The 19,674-nt window shown below is 40.9% G+C and overlaps 3 protein-coding genes across 7 annotated transcripts in view; 1 reads left to right on the top strand and 2 right to left on the bottom strand.

Annotated features, from left to right (window-relative positions):
- IPO11 (importin 11) overlaps positions 1 to 667 on the bottom strand; it is a 112,204-nt gene extending 111,537 nt beyond the window's left edge. Inside the window, exon 1 of the mRNA XM_033009091.2 lies at positions 589 to 667. The gene's annotated coding sequence lies outside the window, so the exon portion shown is untranslated. The remainder of the gene's footprint in view (positions 1 to 588) is intronic.
- Positions 320 to 6,067, top strand: DIMT1 (DIM1 rRNA methyltransferase and ribosome maturation factor). 2 transcript variants are annotated; one of them, XM_042804749.1, is made up of 12 exons: positions 320 to 449; positions 616 to 689; positions 1,177 to 1,263; positions 1,644 to 1,705; positions 1,814 to 1,907; positions 1,997 to 2,046; positions 2,888 to 3,011; positions 3,123 to 3,215; positions 3,980 to 4,044; positions 4,342 to 4,405; positions 4,903 to 5,009; positions 5,750 to 6,067. In XM_042804749.1, exons 1-12 carry the CDS (start codon positions 389 to 391, stop codon positions 5,790 to 5,792), a joined length of 924 nt encoding a protein of 307 aa, XP_042660683.1. In that variant the 5' UTR covers positions 320 to 388; the 3' UTR covers positions 5,793 to 6,067. The 2 variants fall into 2 exon arrangements, with proteins under 2 accessions (XP_042660683.1, XP_032864988.1); XM_033009097.2 differs by lacking the exons at positions 320 to 449; positions 616 to 689; positions 1,644 to 1,705.
- Positions 6,068 to 8,567: 2,500 nt separating this feature from the next.
- Positions 8,568 to 19,674, bottom strand: part of KIF2A (kinesin family member 2A) — a 71,821-nt gene continuing 60,714 nt past the window's right edge. For 2 of the 4 annotated variants that reach the window (XM_042804745.1, XM_042804746.1), the window contains exons 17-21: positions 17,737 to 17,850; positions 16,460 to 16,610; positions 14,729 to 14,830; positions 12,247 to 12,382; positions 8,568 to 10,360 (exon numbers count right to left, since the gene is read on the bottom strand). In XM_042804745.1, the coding sequence (XP_042660679.1) occupies positions 10,275 to 10,360; positions 12,247 to 12,382; positions 14,729 to 14,830; positions 16,460 to 16,610; positions 17,737 to 17,850 (589 nt within the window). In that variant the 3' untranslated portion in view covers positions 8,568 to 10,274. The remainder of the gene's footprint in view (positions 10,361 to 12,246; positions 12,383 to 14,728; positions 14,831 to 16,459; positions 16,611 to 17,736; positions 17,851 to 19,674) is intronic. The other 2 variants (XM_042804747.1, XM_042804748.1) reach the window with 1 other exon arrangement.

Genomic DNA, 19,674 nt, shown 5'->3' with positions numbered 1-19,674 from the left:
TGGGTCCCCAGAGCCGGACACAGCACTGCAGGTGGGGTCTCATGAGAGCTGAGGGGCAGAATCGCCCACCGCTAAGCGTTTGATAATAATATTTATATATACAATTTTATGCTGAATCAAGTGCCTCGTGCTCGGAACTCAATTTTTGTTTATTTTGGGGAGCAACCGACACTGTGAAAAAGAGCCCGGTGCCGCCCGCGGGCCAGGGCCGGCGACCCTCACGCCCGCACCGCCGCTCTACGCCACGCCGCGCCCGCGCGTTAGGCGGCCCGGGCGCACCGCCGGACCGCGGGGGGGCGCTGTCCGGAGGGGCGGGGCGGGGCGGGGCGGTCCCGTCGCGCGCGGCACGTGTGGGGGCAGCGGGGGCCGCGCCGAGCCGGCCGCCGCCATGGTGAAGGTGCGGGCGGGCAAGCGGCCGCGGCAGGAGCGCGGGCAGGGCCACGCCAACGGTGAGTGTGGGCCGGGCGGCGGCGGCGGCGCCCCCGGAGAACGGGAGGCCGGGCCCGGAGGGGAGCGCGGTGTGGGGCGGGAGGAGCGCGGGGAAAAGCGAAGCGCCGCTCGCCGCGGTTCCGCGGGGTGCGCTCGCACCTGGCGTGACGCCGCTCTCCACCCTAGGCATCCGCTTCAACACCGGGGCCGGGCAGCACATCCTGAAGAACCCCCTCGTCGTCAGCAGCATCGTCGAGAAGGTGGCTGGAGGAGCGGGGGGCGCCGCTGGGCAGGCGGCGGGAGGAGGCGGCCGGCCGGCAGCCGCCCCGTGGCCGTGGGCTGGGCGCCGTGGCCCTGCGCACCCGCACCGGCCCCGCCGCGCTGGGCGGAGCTGGCCGAGGGTTCCATGGGAAAGCGTGTCCTGATCCACTTCCCTGGCCGTGGCCTTTCTCTGGTTGCGGAGGGACCTTCCTTCCCTCTCTACAGCAGTTACTGCTTTGATGTTGCTTTTATTTTTTTTTTTTTTTAAGAATGTGGCCGCTTGCGTGTTCTATGCATCTCTCTACATCTCTCGTGAATCGGCTTTAAGACATTTCCTGTTGTCCGTGTTTCCCTCTCATCCTTTTCTAAACGATGTTCACAGTCTGCTAGCTGATTTTGGCTTTTTACTGAGCTGCACGTACCTTTTGTTTTAAAATCAAAGGGCTGCTTGAAATTGGTTCTAGAAAAATAACCATTTGTCCTTAGGCTGCCCTGCGACGCACAGATGTCATTTTGGAAGTAGGACCAGGAACCGGTAACCTGACTGTAAAGATGTTAGAAAAAGTAAAAAAAGTAAGTGCAAATTTCCCCTTCGCCTTCCCAAGTTCTAACCACGCTGTGGCTTGGACTGTGGCAAACAGAGCCATCTTCATCTGCTTGATTCCAATAAGTAGAATTACTCTGTGGATCTTTTTCTTAACATTTGCATAATTCCAATGAGTTTTTAGCTGCCTGAGTAAATCTTGTGTGGTCTTATCAAACTATTGCAGTTATCCATTTACGTGGTATGGCTTGCATGTTTTGGGGGAGGGAGGAGGATGTATAGCCTGGTAGGGAGTTTTTAAGATTTATTTAAACCTATAGCAATAGAGAAAGAGATGTTTTTGTAATTGAAATTTTAATCCCAGTTAGGAGACCTTGTATAAGGTTGCAAGTATATACTTTGTTTTCAGGTTATTGCTTGTGAAATTGACCCTAGACTTGTTGGTGAACTTCAGAAGAGAGTCCAGGGCACGTAAGTATCAACAGTGGAAATAGCAGGCGCTTAAAGGAGTGAAGTTGCTTTGGCAAAAACTTGGCCAGCGTGCTTCTCTGAGGGTAACCACAGTGTATTTTCCCCCAGGTGTCTGGCAAACAAACTTGAAATCAAGGTTGGAGATATCCTGAAAACAGACTTACCATTTTTCGATGCATGTGTGGCTAACTTGCCTTACCAGGTATGGGCTAAATAACATGGCAAAGCTTTTTTTCTTTTTGAATGATAATTGTCCAGAAATTGTACTAACACTATTACTTTTTTCTTCAGATTTCTTCACCTTTTGTTTTCAAGTTGCTGCTTCATAGACCTTTTTTCAGGTATGTGGAAGAACAGAGCTTTGTATTACCTGGTAGGGAAAAAAAAAAAGTTTTAAAAATATTCCCAAATTTTTTTTTTTTTTTTTTTTAATTCTTAAAATATCTGTTTGATGGGTTGGAGCCACACCACAATTTTTCTGTAATATGAAACCTGCCAGAGCCTGGAAATTAGTTTACGTCAATGTGTTAAGCATGAGGAGAAAATTTACTGTTGGCACCAGTGAATGTCCAGCTGGTGAAAACAAGAGTTGCACCTCTTTATTGCTTGTATTATAACTAATGGTTATTTGAGGGATAAGTAGAGCATTGTAGCATTTCAGATGCCTTCCTACCTGAGAAAGGAAGGGTGGAAAGGGTAGGATCAATGCCAAGGCACTTGCTGTTGTCTGCTCTAAAAATAGAGCTGCCTAGGTACTTCTGTGTGTTATTCAATGTGCCAGTAGTTCTTAATTTCTTTTACTGAAGCGCTAATGTCAGTGACATTACTGGTCAGTTTTTGGAGCTAAAGAGTTTGGATTTGAAGGACTCTTAGAATTAGTCAGAATAATTTGTTACAGTCAGGCACAAAACTCTGAGACTAGCCTCTCTTTCTTTGATCCTGACCCATTTAGCAGTATAAGGAATCAAACTCTGTTGTAGCTTTAAGGAGATTTAGATGGTTTCACTGAGTTTTGTGGGTGGGTTGTTGTTTTTTTTTTTTTACACACTGGTCAGAGTTTGTTTATGACAAACTTTTATCAGTTCTAAGCACTGAGGCAAATCCTGTGTTCTCCAAGTGTGTTGGCTTTTGATGTAGGAGTTGATTACTTATAATTCATTTTGTCATTTATGTTATTCTCAGGTGTGCAATACTTATGTTTCAAAGGGAATTTGCCCTTCGTTTGGTTGCAAAGCCAGGAACTAAACTATACTGCAGGCTCTCCATTAATACTCAGTTATTAGCTCGAGTGGACCATCTGATGAAGGTACGTCGTTCTGCATTAGCTGACAGAGCTGTCAGAGACAGAAGAACATTTCTTGGAATGTGAGGATTTGCTGCTTGTTCATACTGCTGTCTAACTTGTCCTGACTAACAGGTTGGAAAGAACAACTTCAAGCCTCCTCCCAAAGTTGAATCCAGCGTTGTCAGAATAGAGCCAAAGAACCCACCGCCACCTATCAACTTCCAGGTGAGCATCCTATACACTAATAACAACTTAAACATACTAGCCATAATACTTAATTTCATTTTTCTTTTCTCAGTTCTATGTGCTGTTTTCACTACTGAGCACCAGCTATTCATTGATATTTACATAATTCCAAAATACTTATTCCTGTATTGATCTGCCTTGCATTAGGAAGTTACCTGAACATGCCACCACCAATGAGGGTGCAACTTTGTTTAAAGTATTTCTGATAAGACTGAGGTACCATCTCCATGTCAGGTGGAGAGTTGCTAGTAATAATGTCCCTTTCGTCGTGGATTGTATCTCCCAGAGACCGTTCTGGCTGATGACTTTGTTGGTTATGATCAAAGGAGTATCTGTGAGAAGTCATACATCTTCAGATGCTTGTGTATCATCTCAGAAGACAGATGTTACGGGATTGTATTCTTAAAGTTAATCTTTAAAACATTTTGATCTTCGAGAACATTTCAGCTTTGCCTAAGGTTAGCTCGATTTTCTTCAAGTACCTGCCTTCTCAGCACATAAAATCTGTCCAATAGTGCCTAGGCACAAAAAAGAACAATTCACTGTTTTTTGTGGGTGAAGTATTTTCTCCTCCATTTGTAATCCTTTGTGCAACACAGGACTGGTTTTGTATTGTTTAGAAAGATACTTTCCTGAAAGATTTTTCTTTGTGTTCAATATTATTGTGAAATTGTCAGTAGTGACTGTTCATTTTGTAGTAGCTGTGTGTTTGTTTCTGTAAATTCTAAAACTTTTAATTTCAGGAGTGGGATGGTCTGGTAAGGATAGCCTTTGTCAGGAAAAACAAGACACTCTCCGCAGCATTTAAGTAAGTAATTCTATTAAAGGAAATATTTTCAAAGTTTAAGAGACCATCCAGTTAACCACTTCTTTTGCACAAATGCATAACAGTGTTATATGCATGCCAGTACAGTCTAGGATGAACTATGATAGAGGATTTATGGTGCGGTCACAACTTCTTTATTTTAGAAGAAAACTAGCCAGTTGTTTAAAAACAACAACTCTGTGTAGTCATTACAGTTTCCTATAGTAAAGATGAACAAGCAGTCAAGTCAAAAAACCTAGTGAAAGCTCAGTGTTCATTCTGAACTTGTATTTTTTTCAGGTCAAGTGCTGTAGAACAGTTGCTGGATCATAATTACCGAATTCATTGTTCCTTACATAATACAGTAAGTTCCTTTTTAATATACGAAATCCTATTTCTGGGTACTGTGACCTACATACTGACTTCTGTAAGAGTGAAAAATTAACATTGAAAAGCTTAATATGTGAAAATATTTATGAGAGTTTGAGGGAGGAAGGAACTTCCCTCTTTTCTCAGAGAAAAAGGTAAAAGCGTTACTAAGTTATATTGATAAAGCTGAATATGTTCGTAATATATTGACGGTACACGTTGCAAGGACTTCTACTAATAAGGATCTAATAGAACTTTTTGCATCTGCTTAGCAATACTGTTGTGATTCATTTACAGTGAATGAGCTGAGGTACAAAGAATCAGGGAAAGGAATAGAAGAATACAGTAATCCATACAAGACAAAAGACAACTTATTTTCTATCACTTGAAACAATAACTATTCTAAAAGCAGGAAAAGAATAAATGATTTAAATAAACCTTTTTCTATGTTACGAATAGAAAATTAATTTGTATCCTATTTTCCATTGACAGGAAATACCTGAAAACTTCAAAATCGCAGAGAAAATACAGACAGTCCTAAAAAATACAGGTTACTCTGAAAAACGAGCCCGTTCCATGGATATAGATGATTTCATTAGGTATTTTTTTTTTCTCCTTATGCCTTCCTTTTAAGCTTCTTCAGATTCTATCTGCATCTCTACCTGTGCAGCACAGATTAGTGTTGGGTTACACAGGAATAGTTCTGTGTTTTCCTCTCAAAACCAGGCACACCTTGCTTCTAATACTGAACATAGTGAACACTTAAACCCTATATACATTTTAACTGCTGCTTACAGTACTGAGAAGCAGCTAGCTACAGATCCCTTTTCTGGTATTTCTCCCCTCTAAAAGTGGTTTTAATAATGACATTGGCTATTATAATTTCCCTGGAGACTTACACAGCCCTTCTCTGCCTGTCTTGTACATTAGGCTGTAGTCTATAGTTTAATCTGGAAATTTGAGTAATTGATATATTCTGGTTTTATTACTGGTCAGTTAATTTAAGTGGCAATGTGAATCCTTTCCTAATTTAAGATAAAAAATCTAGCTGTTTCTCAGTGTGACAATTAATACAGTTGCTGTTCTTCAGAGAAACATAGTAAACCTGTTAGGATGCAATATAACTAACTGCGCTGAAAATATACCTGCATCTCTAAAATGGCAAATTTGCTAATAACTTGTAGTTTAGGATTTGTAACAATCCTTTCCCGCAGTTGAACAGCACTGTCTGGTTTTATGCTATTTTCCTATGTTCTCTGCCAGCCAGGATGTCTCAGAAATGCCTTAAACTAAAGTGCAAATTAGTAAAAATTGTAACATAAATATTTCACTCTTTCAGACTGCTGCATGGCTTCAATTCAGAAGGCATTCATTTCTCATAGATTCTACTAGAAGAATGAAAGGTGTTCTGTATTTTGTCACGAAAGACTAACCTAAGCCAGAGTGACTGCAATGGAACAAGCTCTTCTCACAAAAGCAGTGAACAGAATGCAGTTACACTCTGGTTCTTAATGAAACTTTACATGAAATTTTGTCACAGAGAGTAGGCAAGAAGCTGCTGCTTTGTATTTTAAAAGTGATAAATTCTTTCACAACTGATTGGAGATGCTGGGCTTCCATGTGACAGTGTATTTTCAAATATACCCAATAACATGGATTGTTGCGTCCATAATTTAAATCTTTGTTCTCTGATCATGAACTTCATCTTAGTATATTCTCACACAATACTCAACTACTTCACCCTTCAAGGCAAGGAGGAGTTTTAGCATAGATCAAAGCTTTCAGTGAGTGTTACAGCACTGTGTGCCTGTGTCGTGACAGAAAGACTTACTGAAGTGTCTTAATATAGTTTGAATTATATATATTTGTGATTAAGAACAAGGCAGTTTTCCCAAGAGGATTTTCATTAACTCTGCATAGCAGCTGTGAAAAGAAAAATAAATCCACTGCGATGTATCTTCTGATTCAGGAAAACAACAACTCTTAACCCTGTAGAATCATGCAGAGTGTTGAAGGCATGACTCTATTAACTATCCTCCGTCATTTTTTCATGTATAGCATATCTCTTTCTATAAGACCACAGCAAATGGAGATAATGGCAAATTAGCAAAAACAACTCTAAGATGCAACTTAATTTTATACACATCCAAAGTCAGTTCTTTAAAAGTCACTGATTCAGAAGCATGTACAGAAATGTGCACTTGAATTTGAAGGCGTCCTGAGAGGTTGTCTTGGAAGAGCGGATTGCTTGTTTATTTTATAATTTAATGATTCTAGTGCTGCATCACTGTGTATAGAACCAGTTTATGAGTGAGGTAAACAGCCACAGCAATATGCTCAGACTAATACAGAAGGAAGAAGTGCTGGAGATTGGTGTCACACTTCCTAAATGCTTTTGTTTTACCAGACAGAAATAGAAGCTTGTATGAGTCCTGTTCAAATAAATCCAGTCCACCATAGCAATAGGTGTGCTGGTAGGGAGGGGGCTACAGCGGTGGCCCCTGTGAGAAGCTTCTCAAAGCTCCTCCCTGGCTCCAGGTTGGACCTGCCTTTCGGCAGGGCTGAGCCTATCAGCTGTGCCTCTGCAATAACATATTTAAGAAGGGGAACCTGGGAGGGGGTTGGGACTTGTGAGCAGGAGTTGTAAGGAGGACACCTGTGCAAAGAACCAGGTCAGTGGAAGGAAGAAGGAGGAGGGATGGGGGGGTGCACTGGAGCAGAGACCCCTGTATCCTGGAGTGTGACAGCAGGGCTGTCCCCCCCCCCCCCAACACCCATGGAAGTCACTGGAGGAGCAGAGACCAACCTGAAATCTGTGGAGGACTGCATGCTGGAGCATGTAGTCGTGCATAAAGGAGGCCGGGACTGTCAGGGAAGAAGCAGCCCCCACAGTTGTAGCTCTGCACTGGGAGGACTGCAGCAGGCAGGGGTGGCCCATGCTGGGGCAGCGTGGGAATGGCTGCAGCCCGTGGGGAGGACGCACTCCAGAGGTTCATGGAGGACTGTTGTGTGAGAGGGGGGCCACACTGAGCAGGGAAAGAATATGAGTGACCCCACCCCAGAGAAGGAAGAAGTGGCAGGACTGACCAGAACCCCCATCCTCTGCCCCCTGCACTGCTGGTGGAGAGGCAGAGAAAGCAGCAGAGCTGAGCCTGGGAAGAAGCGGCTGGAGGTGGGGAGGGGGAAGGTATTTTTAAGATGTGGTAATGCTTCTCACTGTCCTCTGTTAAGTGGTGATGGTGTTAGTGTTTGAATTCAAGTGATGTTCCATTTTCTTCCCCTAAGGAGTCTTTTCCCTTCCCCGCCCTGTAATGGGTGAGTTGCCCCATCTCAATTCTGAATTTTGCTTTCTTTTCTCCTTCCCCTTCCTGAGGGGGGAAGCAGTGAGTGGCTGGGTGGTGCTCAGTTGTGCTCTAGGCTCAAGCCAGAACAAGGGGCTACAGGATTTCCAGTGCAGTAGTAACCAGCTCTATCCGTTTATCTTGATTTTCACTGCTTCAGTATCAGTGTAGAGCTGACGTTTAGAGCAGGCTCTGTCACACTGTCTGTCTCTTCACAGTACCCCCACAGTAGACACAATTTCTGTTCGCATGTGCTACCTGATAGGACACAGGACACGTGTAATCTACAAGGCTTAGTAGAAAGCTGCTGAAATCTCACTGCCTGGTCTTCCTGTCCTCTTCAGTACCTCCTGTAAACCACAGCCTGGTTGTGGCTCAAGGCTTGTATGGAGGAAGAGTAGGAAAGCCACTCTTTCTCATTTACGATGTCTCAATCTTCAGAGGCTTTTTAGAAAGTAAGATTTCTCTAGAGAAGCTCCAAAAAAACCCTCTGGTATTGTACGATAACCTGTGCTATCACCTGCTAATAAAAGCTGCTATCTTTTATTTCATTCATTTTTTTCTTTTAACTGTGATGGATGACATTCTGGAACAACAGCTCAGATGTCTGATGTTTCTTCTAAGACTTGCTGCGAAACTAAAGTCAGGGCAGGGCTCTGGGGAACTTCTTCCTACATGACTGATTTGTACAATAGAGTTAACTCCAGAAGTAAACACTCATTCTGAAAACAGAGACCTTTTCAAAAGTGTAACTCCAATATGCTTACAAAGTAAAAACTTCCCAAAGCACAACAGAGCTTTCATAGGCAACATAAATTCTCATCTGTAATTCGTTTAATAGCTTTATTTATTAAACACATTATGTAAAATCTACATTGTTTCAGTTTTCATGTTTACACACAGTAAGATTTTTATTTTTAACCATGATGTGACAACAGCTTCCCATAGCCTACCTTCCTATGGGAGAAACAAACATTAAACACTACAAGAATTCTGGGCTCATTTAACTTTTTTCATTGCCTTCCCCTTTACCTCCCTCCAGGCCTGGCACAAACAAACAGGCTTGTATTCCAAAAGTAATTTTTAAACAGTTCCAAGGGAAAGTCTGCTGATAGGAACTCCTGGAAACAGGGAGAACTCCTAGAGAGGTCTACAATTCACTGGACAAGAAGTTCTTACATGAAAGGTCAGTATTTTTTAGATACTGACTAGCAAAAATAACTTGAGTGCCAGCACCTAAAAAGTGCTGATACCCATGGCGCCATTGGTGAGAACCCAAGTATTTGTGGCATTTCTCTTAGCGCTAGGTAGAGGTATTGTGCAAAAATCCCCAAATGATGCGATTTCACGCCACTTCGCAAGTGCTGGCACTGTACAAAGGGAAAATAGGTTTTAACTACTTTTAAAAGCAACAGAGCTACTCAAACTACCTGCAAACTACGGTTAATGTACATGTTAAGTGTGTCATGCATCAAAAGCCAAATTTTAACAGTATATGAAAGGCCGGTATGTATGTATTTAGCTGGATCCCTGAACTTTGACAGTTATTCTATCCATACACAGAGGTCAGATTGTACCTTTACTCTGACAGCATTATCACACCATACCACATACTGTATATCTGCATTATTCTAGATAGAACTCTCCTCAGGACTTGACATTAATGTATAATAAAGGGTAAGGGTAATGCTTTATTTTGTTGGGGTTTTGTTGTTGGGATTTTTGGTTGTTTGTGGTTTTTTTTTGTTGTTTTGTTTTTGGTTTTTTGTTTGTTTGGGTTTTTTTAATTACAGAGAAAACGCTAGAATTAGACATTAGAATTAGATCCTTTATGGTATCCAGATAAATGTAGATTCCAGATTTTTACAAGAATGGAATGTCCAGCTGTTTGTCTACTAAAACAGCTCTTGCAGTTCCTCTTAAAATGATATGGCACATCCTCTGAAATGAAACTAGCCACCAAAGAAATTAGTCTTAAAGCACATTAAAAATGTACACATACTGAAAGTAATTTATATTGACAAATAAGGAATGTTTATTAAGGCTGTGCTTCAAAAAGAGGATGTTCAGGGTTAAGTAGCCTTCCTCAAGGCACAGAATGGGAAAAGGTTAGCACAGCTGTCTGTAGAGGAGAAGTTATGTACAACCACTAGTGAGGTGTGCATGCACGCAAACACAATTTAAAACAGCACGGATGGTCTTTGTAATAAAACTGAACAGAGTCAGAAGGAAATACTGTGACTCTTTAATGGCCACAGTTTTACTTCATTATTAAAACCATGGCAACTATTCAAAAACTGCATGGTTGTGCTGTCTGGTCTAGAAGCATTTTGTAGACATAGGAGCATTTCACACAAAACTGAAAATGTCAATCAGGTGAATAAAAAAACAGGACATTTCCACAAACATTTCTAACGTTTTTACACTTTCAAGTAGTTGAGTTCTTACAGCCACTGGTTTTTGTAACAAATGTGTGCTACAGCAGTACGGGTTCATGGATTCCTTTAGCAGCGAAGGCTCATTTCAAAGGGCACGTGGCCTTTTCGGGTTGATCTGTTTACTGGCCTGTTCCTCCTCTTGTAGAGCTGCCCGGAAAGATTTCACTTTATCTTTAATGAAAAGGAGAGAATGAGTACTGATGTGCCTGTCTGTGCTCAACATGCATCTTGTAACTAAGCTCTGATGCTCCACATCCCAGCCCTAACACACAAAGAACATTCCTCCACAAAAGTAGCCGACAGTACAAACTACAAGAGGATTGAGATAAGCTTAAATTCAATACTCACCATACAAACAAGTTGCTTAGCAACTCTGTCCCTTCTCAGGTGCTACCCCTGTCTCTAGGCAGAGCAGGTTTGGAAACTGTACCATTGCATTCCCAGCACGTAACCTGTTCACATTTCAATTCTGCTTCTAACTTAGAAAGTATAGGGAGATACACACCACATACATCCTTTTCCTTTCCAGCAACTTCTAAACAATCCTTAGAGGCATACAAAATTGTATTTAGTGTACAATCAGTCATTTCTGTACGTTCTAAACCCTGGCAGAGTAAATTCTACTCCCCCCTGCTTTTCTATGAATGTGAAAAGCATTTGTGATTAATTTTGGAAGTTATTCACTGTAAATAGATAAATGCATCATTCATTTGTTTCATTATAGCTATAACAAGAATGGGAGAAGCCTGAGACAGGAAGTGTGGCATCCTTTCATACTTCTATTCCTGTCCCTCTCCATTCCCCAGAAGTATGCCAAAGAATGGGAAGGAAGAAACCAAAATGGTAGCATGAAAACGTCAGTCCCAGAATGACAGGAATAATAGCTGAAATACTCAGTGACTATTATGTGCCATGAGTGGAACACGGACAATGCTGGGAGAAAGGGTTTTTGACTCAATAGTTCTTCCCTCCTGTAAAGCTATACATGTATTATGCTGCCTGTAAAGATGCAAGGATCTCTTAGACAGCCTTTACCTCCAGTAGCTTGTTTCAAAAGCAGTATCAAGTAAGTTTTCGAACAACAGGGAGTCACCTAAAATGTGTTTTTCCACTGCTGGTGTCTCCAACTGCCTTCTGAAGAGGAAGCAGTCATCCACAACAAGCAAAGGAATGTACCTCCAATTCTTTGCTAAAGTGTACTGCTGCCAGTGCATGCTTACAAGGTAAGTAGGACATCTGATTTACTTGATGTGTTCTTCTAATTTACAGCAGATACACAGATGGAGTAAAAAGTAATATTTTATCTTATGAGATTTCTAATACAGATCAAAAAAACTCCACTCTCACTCCTCAGCCCCCAACTCTACCTTTGAATTTTTACCACTACAGCATCTCTCCTGGAGTCCAAATAGTTACAGAAACTAAAATGAAAAACTCATCTCTATGAGGTACCAAGCTGACAGCCTGATTTTAGACGACAAGTGGAAGTCATATTTGGGCACTTAGCATTATCTGTAGTTTGTTTTTCAACAAAGAGAGGCTCACAAAATTCAGACAGAAAGGCTGCTGAAGAAAAAAGCAAGCTAAAAGCCAAGCTACTCAGAGCTCAATGCTGATCTTAAGCACAGTCTTTAAAATGGCTGCAGGCTCCTCACTACACTACATAATGCTACTAAGGAGAAACTGGGAGATCCTGCTACTTTTTCCTCATTGCATTGCCTTTTTTTTTTGTATAGCTTGTTTGGATTTTCTTTTTCCTTCCTTTATTGTTTTGGAACGAAGGAAAAGAAAAGGAAAGTTGCAGGATCAAATCTGTACTTCCTGGAGGTAAAGAAGAGAATTTTCCTTTCAACTAGGATGAACTGAGCACAGATGTGAACTTGTTCTTAAGCAGCAGAATATATGTTCCCTCCACAGGACACTGCAGGGCAGCATAAGGGGAAAAAAGACCCTAAAACATTACCACACTCTTTTTTTCTCATCATTACTGCAAGGCTCCATAGCATACAAAAATATACTCCTAATAACGCATACAAAAGTGATTAAAACCAATCTACCTCTAAGTTCGGTCAGAATATCAAGTTTTTGCTCTAGAATTGCTTCAAGTTGGGTAGCATAAGAATCCACATCATAGTCTACTACTTCCGTCATCTCAAGAAGAGCTTTCTCATCTTCCAACCATCTAATAGATTCCTAAAGAAAAGTTAAAAAAAAAAAAACCAAACAAACAATTAAACACATTAGCAAAATTTCAAGACAAGTTTCAAGACAAATAGCTGAATTAGACCTTTTCTCAAGATGACCACACTTTACTGTCTAGCCACCTCGGTATAACAGACTTCAACCCTAAAATGAAACCTTATTCTTAATTCAGCAAAATTGAAACCTTATTCGTAATTCAGCAAAATTGTAAGTTTCCTACACTGCTTCTTAATTCCAGTGGTCATACCAGCAACGGATAAACCCCAGCTACCCCAGTTCTCTTCAAATCCAGAACACTAGGAGGCTGTAAAGCTACAAAACTCTGAGAACAGAACTTTGTGTCACAGTTATGTCTCCTTAGGCAGGTATCAAATTTTGAAGTTGGGCTTCAATTTTAAGTATGGGTTGGTTGCCACTGACTATAATCATAGCATCTTTACTACAGTCAAGCAGCCAAGACAATTCTGTCCATAATAAAATCTAGTTTTGAGAGAAGCTGTGTAGAAGAAGAGCTATTTTAAGCTCACTATTGCATAAGCTAACTCCCCATATAAGTAAGAGTATAGTATAGGTTAGTTACAACAGTTTTTAGGGATTTTTGCACTCTGAATATTAAAAAAAAAAAAAACTCAAAAAAAACAAGGGGAAAAAAAAAGAAGTCTTGCAGCAAAGAACATAAACAGAAGCCTAAAGCTTATAGAACTGTGCAAAGCTGTGATCAGGAGAACTGATCCCATTGGAAATGCTTTGATTTTAAAAAATGAAAGCAGCTGACAGTTCTAGGCATGCTGGTCCTGAAATACTGAAATTAAATCTTTCTCTCTGTGTTCAGTAGCCCAAGTAATATTGAAAGCGTAGTCCAAACCGCATGTATGTTTTTTGGCTTTCAGGACAGATGAAGCTCACACTGGAATAGGATTCATCTCATCTAACATAAACTCATATATATACCCAAGACACAAAGGAAGAGCAACACCTCTAGAGCACGAATCAGTCCCTTGACCTTATTTATATATTTTTGTTAGGAAAGGTTGTTTTGTATCAACAGCTTCCAGGAGAAAGTTGACAGAAGACAACTTCTGCCTGGTAAAGCCAGTAGATTTTGTATTGGTGCAGCCAACTTCCACCCACGGCATAAACTAACAAACCATACTGCAAACAAATGGAGCTAAAGCTGGACACATTTCCTTCCAGTGACTGCTGGGAGAAGTAATCTCCAGCAGAAGGCCAGACAGACACGCAGAGGCAGTAACATCTTAAACTAATGCAGCTTGTCTCTCCAGAAGTTGCAAGCATTAGGACACAGCTACACCATACGGCATATGACTCTCACACTTCTGCATGTTTTACTTCAGGGCTAACGTGTCCTAAGAACTGAATCTCTACATCTGTTGTAAAATCTGTTACTTAGCATCCTACTGTATTACAAACACACATCAATGTTCCACAAAGTTAGACATCTAAACTGAGGAGACATGTGTATTCCCCACAGGTTTAATCCTCTTTTAGCAGACCTGACAAACAGCCAGCCTGCCTGAAGTTTATGAACAGAAGCAACTCACATTTCCTTCTGAAAATTAGTAACTCATACTTATTACTACAATTTATTTTGTGAATGTAAAAGGCTCAATGGTGCTGACCAGAATTACCCTGCATGGGCAGTATTCCCTCCCAAGACCTTAACTAATAGCAAGTGAATACCTTTACGTATATGTAAAAATAAAGCAACCAGGCAGTTAGAAATACATGTGTCTCTTCTGGATCTCAGTGTCTCAGAGGGAAATGTCACAAAAGAATACTCCGATGGGATACTTGGAGGGAGTACTGTAGTATCTTAGAGGGAGATGACCAAACAGAAATGGTGCTGATAAAGACATTACTGTTAATTACCAGTTCTGGCATAGGTTTATTGGCATAGGCTAGACAGTGAAATTGAAAATTTCAAGACCAATCTGAAAAAACTCTCTGCATCTAGGAAAAAAAACACTACTGTTACAAAAGGACTACAACAGAAAATATACTGAAAATAGTGAAAACAACAACTCTTCTTACAATGAAGACCGCCTATTTAGGAATGTTTGTTGAGAAGAAAAGGAAAATTCTATTAAATTTCTGGGATATTATAGAAATATGCTTCTCTTTCATCATGAAAACAAAGATTAGTGGTTATGGGATCCGTCCCCATTTGCTACAACAGACTTAGCATAATAAACAATTCAGAAATCTCCAACAGCAGTGGAATGACCAGATGATATCCTATATCTTCAACATGCACTTTCACTAGGAAAACCTGAATTCCTGGACTAGGATAAAACAAAGTAGAGCTCCAACTTTTACCTGGAAGACAGCCCTGTGGCCTTCTACTACTTGTTCTTCCATTTCTACCATTTGTGACACAGCTTCATGGAAAGTAAACAACTGCGGAGAAACTTCCTCTTCCTAAAAACAATAGATAAGCTGGTTAGTCTGGAAAGAACTGTTGCTACAGGAAATATATTGAATGTGAACTATCTCATCACAGAACACAAAGAAATATGCAGAAGGCAGAACCTGTCAAAAATAGAATTTAATACTTCTAACAAGAAAACCTCCAGAAATTAGTGGAGAGGGCAATAAATTCAAAATTTTCACAGAGTTAAATTTAATTAATATTCACTAGAAATTTCCAGCCACTAATCTTAGTGAATACTAGAACACAGAACATTCCACCTTAAAAAAACAAGTTAAAATAGTATGAAGAAGTCACAAGGGAAGAATGCTAATTTCTAGTAGGTTTTAATACCCACAGAAAACTCTGCTTTTCTATCACAGCTTTTTATTATGCATATCACAATAGACAGACAACAATTTAAAAAAAGAAAGACAACAGCAGTTACATTCAATACATTTCAGGAAATCAAAATTAAATTAACACTTTGGGAAAAAAGTGAAATAAATGTAAAGTGAGAAATCTAAAATGTACATATGAATTAATACATTAGAAGAATGCACAACATGTATTTACAAACTGGGGCAAACAGGGCTTCTTTAGAAATTAACAGTTAACAATCAAAGGGGAAAGCACTAGGTAGGCTACAAATACTGTTTTAGCAAGACAGTATAGTTCCTTATAAAATGCCTTTGAAATCTCCTTAAAAACATAATGTAAAGCCTAATTTAATTCACATAAACAATAAAAAAGTATGACACAAAAGAGTATCTGGCTGGAAGGACTGTCCAGTGGAACACTCTAGGAATCACTAGCGTGTTCTTACAAAAGAGAGTCCTGGAAGAAGAGCCAGTTACTCAAGTGAGAAATACAGCAGACGCCATGAAGAGGTGTCTGAGAAGGCAGAGTCTTGCAGAAAGTAAGTTAGGATAGCAAAGATTTTTTTCTTCTATCTTTCATCAGCATTTTCGTAAGTCAAGTTTTAATCCCTCTTGAACATTGAAGGAACCAGGACTAGAGCCAATAATCAACAATGAGGAGAAAATGCCCTTTAGAAGATGCCTCTCAGCTCCCCACTCCTGCAGCCCAGCAAGATATGCTGGGATCATGATGTGACTCTCTCCCAAACAGTGCACTGGGGTTTCACCCCATGAAAATCAGGATGTTGGGAAGAAGAATGATGGGTAGCCACATTTCTAAACGCAGAGGAAGGCAAACTCACTTGACATGAGTGTTGAATGCAGGGAAAATAATGTTCAAATACACAGGAGTGTGAAGTAAAACAGATGAGTGTCCCAGGATACTTCTAATAGCCTAAAACAATATGAAGCTATACTGGAAAAAATGCACACTAAAGAACACCTAAGCCTAGAGCAGACACTCCCCAGACATTAAAAGCCCTAATCAGCAAGGAAAATGAAGACAAGTAAAACATTCTCCTCTCAACCCTTCAAGAAATCTTTTGGGTTTGGGTTCTTTTTTGTATGGGAACGAACATAATACCATAAAGTGAAAAGGTGAAGAGGCATGCTGTATTTACTTAATGATCTTGCTAACAGGCTATAAATACACATGACTCTGGATTTGTTCTGCTGCTATACTCATCGTCATCTTTCCATGTAAAGCTGTAAACCACTCACATTTTGTTCACAAAGGAGTTTGAGATCATCTCTCTGAGGAGAGCTCCCCACACCCCACTGCGGCTCTAAGTCGTCAATCGGATTGGCAGCATGGTGTACAATGGGACGAGTATCTCCTGCAGCACTAGGATCAACCATCAACTCCTTCACCCTACCAGCAGAAAATATTTCATTTGTAAATTATTAACTTCCTGTGCAAGAGTCACAACCAAAAATAAAGCTCTATGGGTTTATACACTATTAATTAATTTAATAAGGATGATGATGTCAACTTCACATATTTAATGAATTTTCAGTGGCAAAAAGATGTTAGTCCAACTCCTAAAAGGCACAGACCATTGAATTTCAACTACATGCAGGTGGAATACAACCCATCTCACAGCAAGAGGCATTTTCTGATTGAAATCTCACTAATTAACAGTTAAGAGGGCAAAAATCTCCAAACCCTCAATATCAACTCCATAACAATGAGTAACATTTGAAAGAAAAGTTCATTCGACACCCTAAACCTGACCATCTTTTTCTGTGCACTCTATTGTGCTTTAAAAAAGCCAATCAGTACCCCACTAGTTGCTACAAGCAAGTCCACCAAGAATTCTGAAGAAATTAATAATTTGCAACCAAGCATCTCATACAATTAATCCTTTAATTAAAATAATTTAAAAGGTGAAAATATCTTATTAAATTGTTAGACTCTTGCAGCATGAAAACAGTTTACAAGATTGATAATGATTCTGTCAAAAAAAAAAAAAAAAAGCCCATTTAAAATCAAGTTTATGAAACAGACACAAAGTCTGCAAGTATAGCAAGTTTTAGAACATATTCTTAGTTTTTTTAAAGGGAAAAATGTTTTTTTCAAGTAGCACTTATTTACTACAATGGAAACTGTTTTTCATTCATCTTCAGAGTAATGAAAAGTTTTTAAAATATATATGCATGAAAATGGGTTTATATTTTTAATTAGAGATATTTAAATTACCCTAAAAACAGACTTGTCGGATTTGGTTCACTAAATGTACAAAGATGACATCACCATTTTTTAAAAAAATGTATGAAGGAAACTAGTAAGCCTGGATACAGAGTAGTGGATGTTTAAGGAGGATGAACAAAATACTGGGAAGATGATTGCAGATCATGCAGAACCATCACCTGCCAAACAAATTATAAACAAACTATGTGACTCAAGGCAAGGGGACTAATGAAAGGTTGGTCTGTAAAATTACATAGCCAAAAAGAAAATTTAAAAATAAAGATTCCACGTATAGAATGAAGTAGACCTGGTGATTGAAGGAGAAAAGTCGTCATACTCATAGGAAGGAGAGAGATCAGAGCGACTGCCACTACCCTGTGAGAAGGGAATGTCCGAAGGACTAATTCCAAATTCCTTTACTCTGCAGCAGCAAAATACAGCAGCAAATTAAAAGAAAATGTTCTCAAACAGTTAAAATGACAACTCTTTGTTTATCATACTTCTTTAACAGATTAACTATAAAATTCTTTTTATATTAAAAACACAAGTGTGCCAACGCATTTAAACCTTCTGCAAATAGTTACACATCACTAACAAAACTTAACAAAAGCAGTGCTGCTGTTTCGCAGGGGTCTTACAATAGCAGTGTTTTCAGAAGAGTAATTCCAGATTTCAGTTTGTGGAGTTCATAAAATTTGCTCTACATTCCATATTCCATTAAATGGCTCCTTTTAAAATACCAAACCACTACACCCACAAGACTTTAAATTCTATGCTGCCCCATCTTACACTGCACACACTTAGGTGTCCAGCAACTAAAAACTAACTGTACTATGAAAATGATCTATTTCTGGAAAAACCTAAAATACTAGACAAAACACATGAAGCAACTTTACAGTGAGAGGCCTTTACTCTATTACAAAGTACAAATTTAACACCAAAGGGAAGAAACAGTTTCAGTGCGACTATTTAATAAAGGTGTCATGGTTTGGGCCTCGTTGGCAGCCAACCACAACACAGCAGCTCTCTCTCCCTTCCCCTCCAGCAATGAGAAGGGACAGAGAGCCAGGCTTGGGGTTCAAGATAGGACTGGGATGGGGAAAAATCACCCTTTATGATCACGAGCAAAAGGCAGACTCGTTAGGGGAAGAAAAAAAGAACATACATTTATTACAGACACTAACAACACATAACAGAGTAGGACAGTGAGAAGCATTGCTACATCTTGAGAACACCTTCCCCCCACCCCTCCCTTCTTCCCGGGCTCAGCTCTGCTCCCGATATCTCTACCTCCTCCCCCAGTGGCGCAGGGGCAGGGAATGGGGGGTGCAGTCAGTGCTGCCACTTCCTTTATCTTCGGTGGGGGGAGTTTCCGGAACTTGTTCCCCCTGATCCATCGTGGTCCCCCTCTCACAGGAGACAGTCCTCCACAAACTTTCTCCGACATGAGTTCCTCCCATGGGCCGCAGCATTCCCCACACTGCTCCGTCATGGGTCACTAACTTCCTCCAACTGGAGTCCCTCCCATGGCTGCAGCCCTTCCCGAGCTGCTCTGGCGTGGGACTCCCCCGCATGCTGCAATCCTCCCAGTGCTGAATTACAGCAGCGGGGCTACCTTTTCCCATGAGACCCCGGCCTTCTTCGGGCACAGAACCTTGATCATGCAAGCAGAAGCCACAGGCCATAAATCAATGTCTGCTCCACCGTAGATCTCCATGGGTGGCAGGAGGGGCCGCCCTGCCGTTTCACCACAGGATACAGGGGGGTCTCTGCTCCGGCACACCTCCCCCCTCCTTTCTTCCTCCGTTCCCCCACTGACCTTGGTGTTCACGCAGCTGCAGCAACTCCTCCTCACAAGTCCCACTGCTCGTCACCACGTCCCTTCCTAAATACGTTATCGCAGAGGCGCAGCTGATGGGCTCAATTTTCCAAACAGAGGTGGAGCTGGCTTGGAGCTGGGGGAGCTTTGAGAAGCTTCTCACAGGGGGCTGTCCCGATAGCCCCCTCCCCTGCCACCAAAAAAACTCCACCATTCACTCAACCCAGGACATTCCACTCCCTCGCCTCAGGGAGTCACATATTTAAGAATTAAGAGATCCAACATTCAGTACAGAAAACAGTATACACGTCAACATCAGAACAAAGAGAAGGCAAAACCAGACTGAAAGGAACTTCCCCACACCCAAATAAAACATAACTGACAAAATACTGAGACACAATACAGAACATCCACCCATAGTCCCTT

This window comes from Tyto alba, unplaced genomic scaffold (genome assembly GCF_018691265.1).
Source record: "Tyto alba isolate M040663 unplaced genomic scaffold, T.alba_DEE_v4.0 Super-Scaffold_42, whole genome shotgun sequence".
NCBI lineage: Eukaryota > Metazoa > Chordata > Aves > Strigiformes > Tytonidae > Tyto > Tyto alba.
The sequence above is the reverse complement of the archived record's forward strand: the minus strand, read 5'-3'. Positions and strand labels throughout refer to the sequence as shown.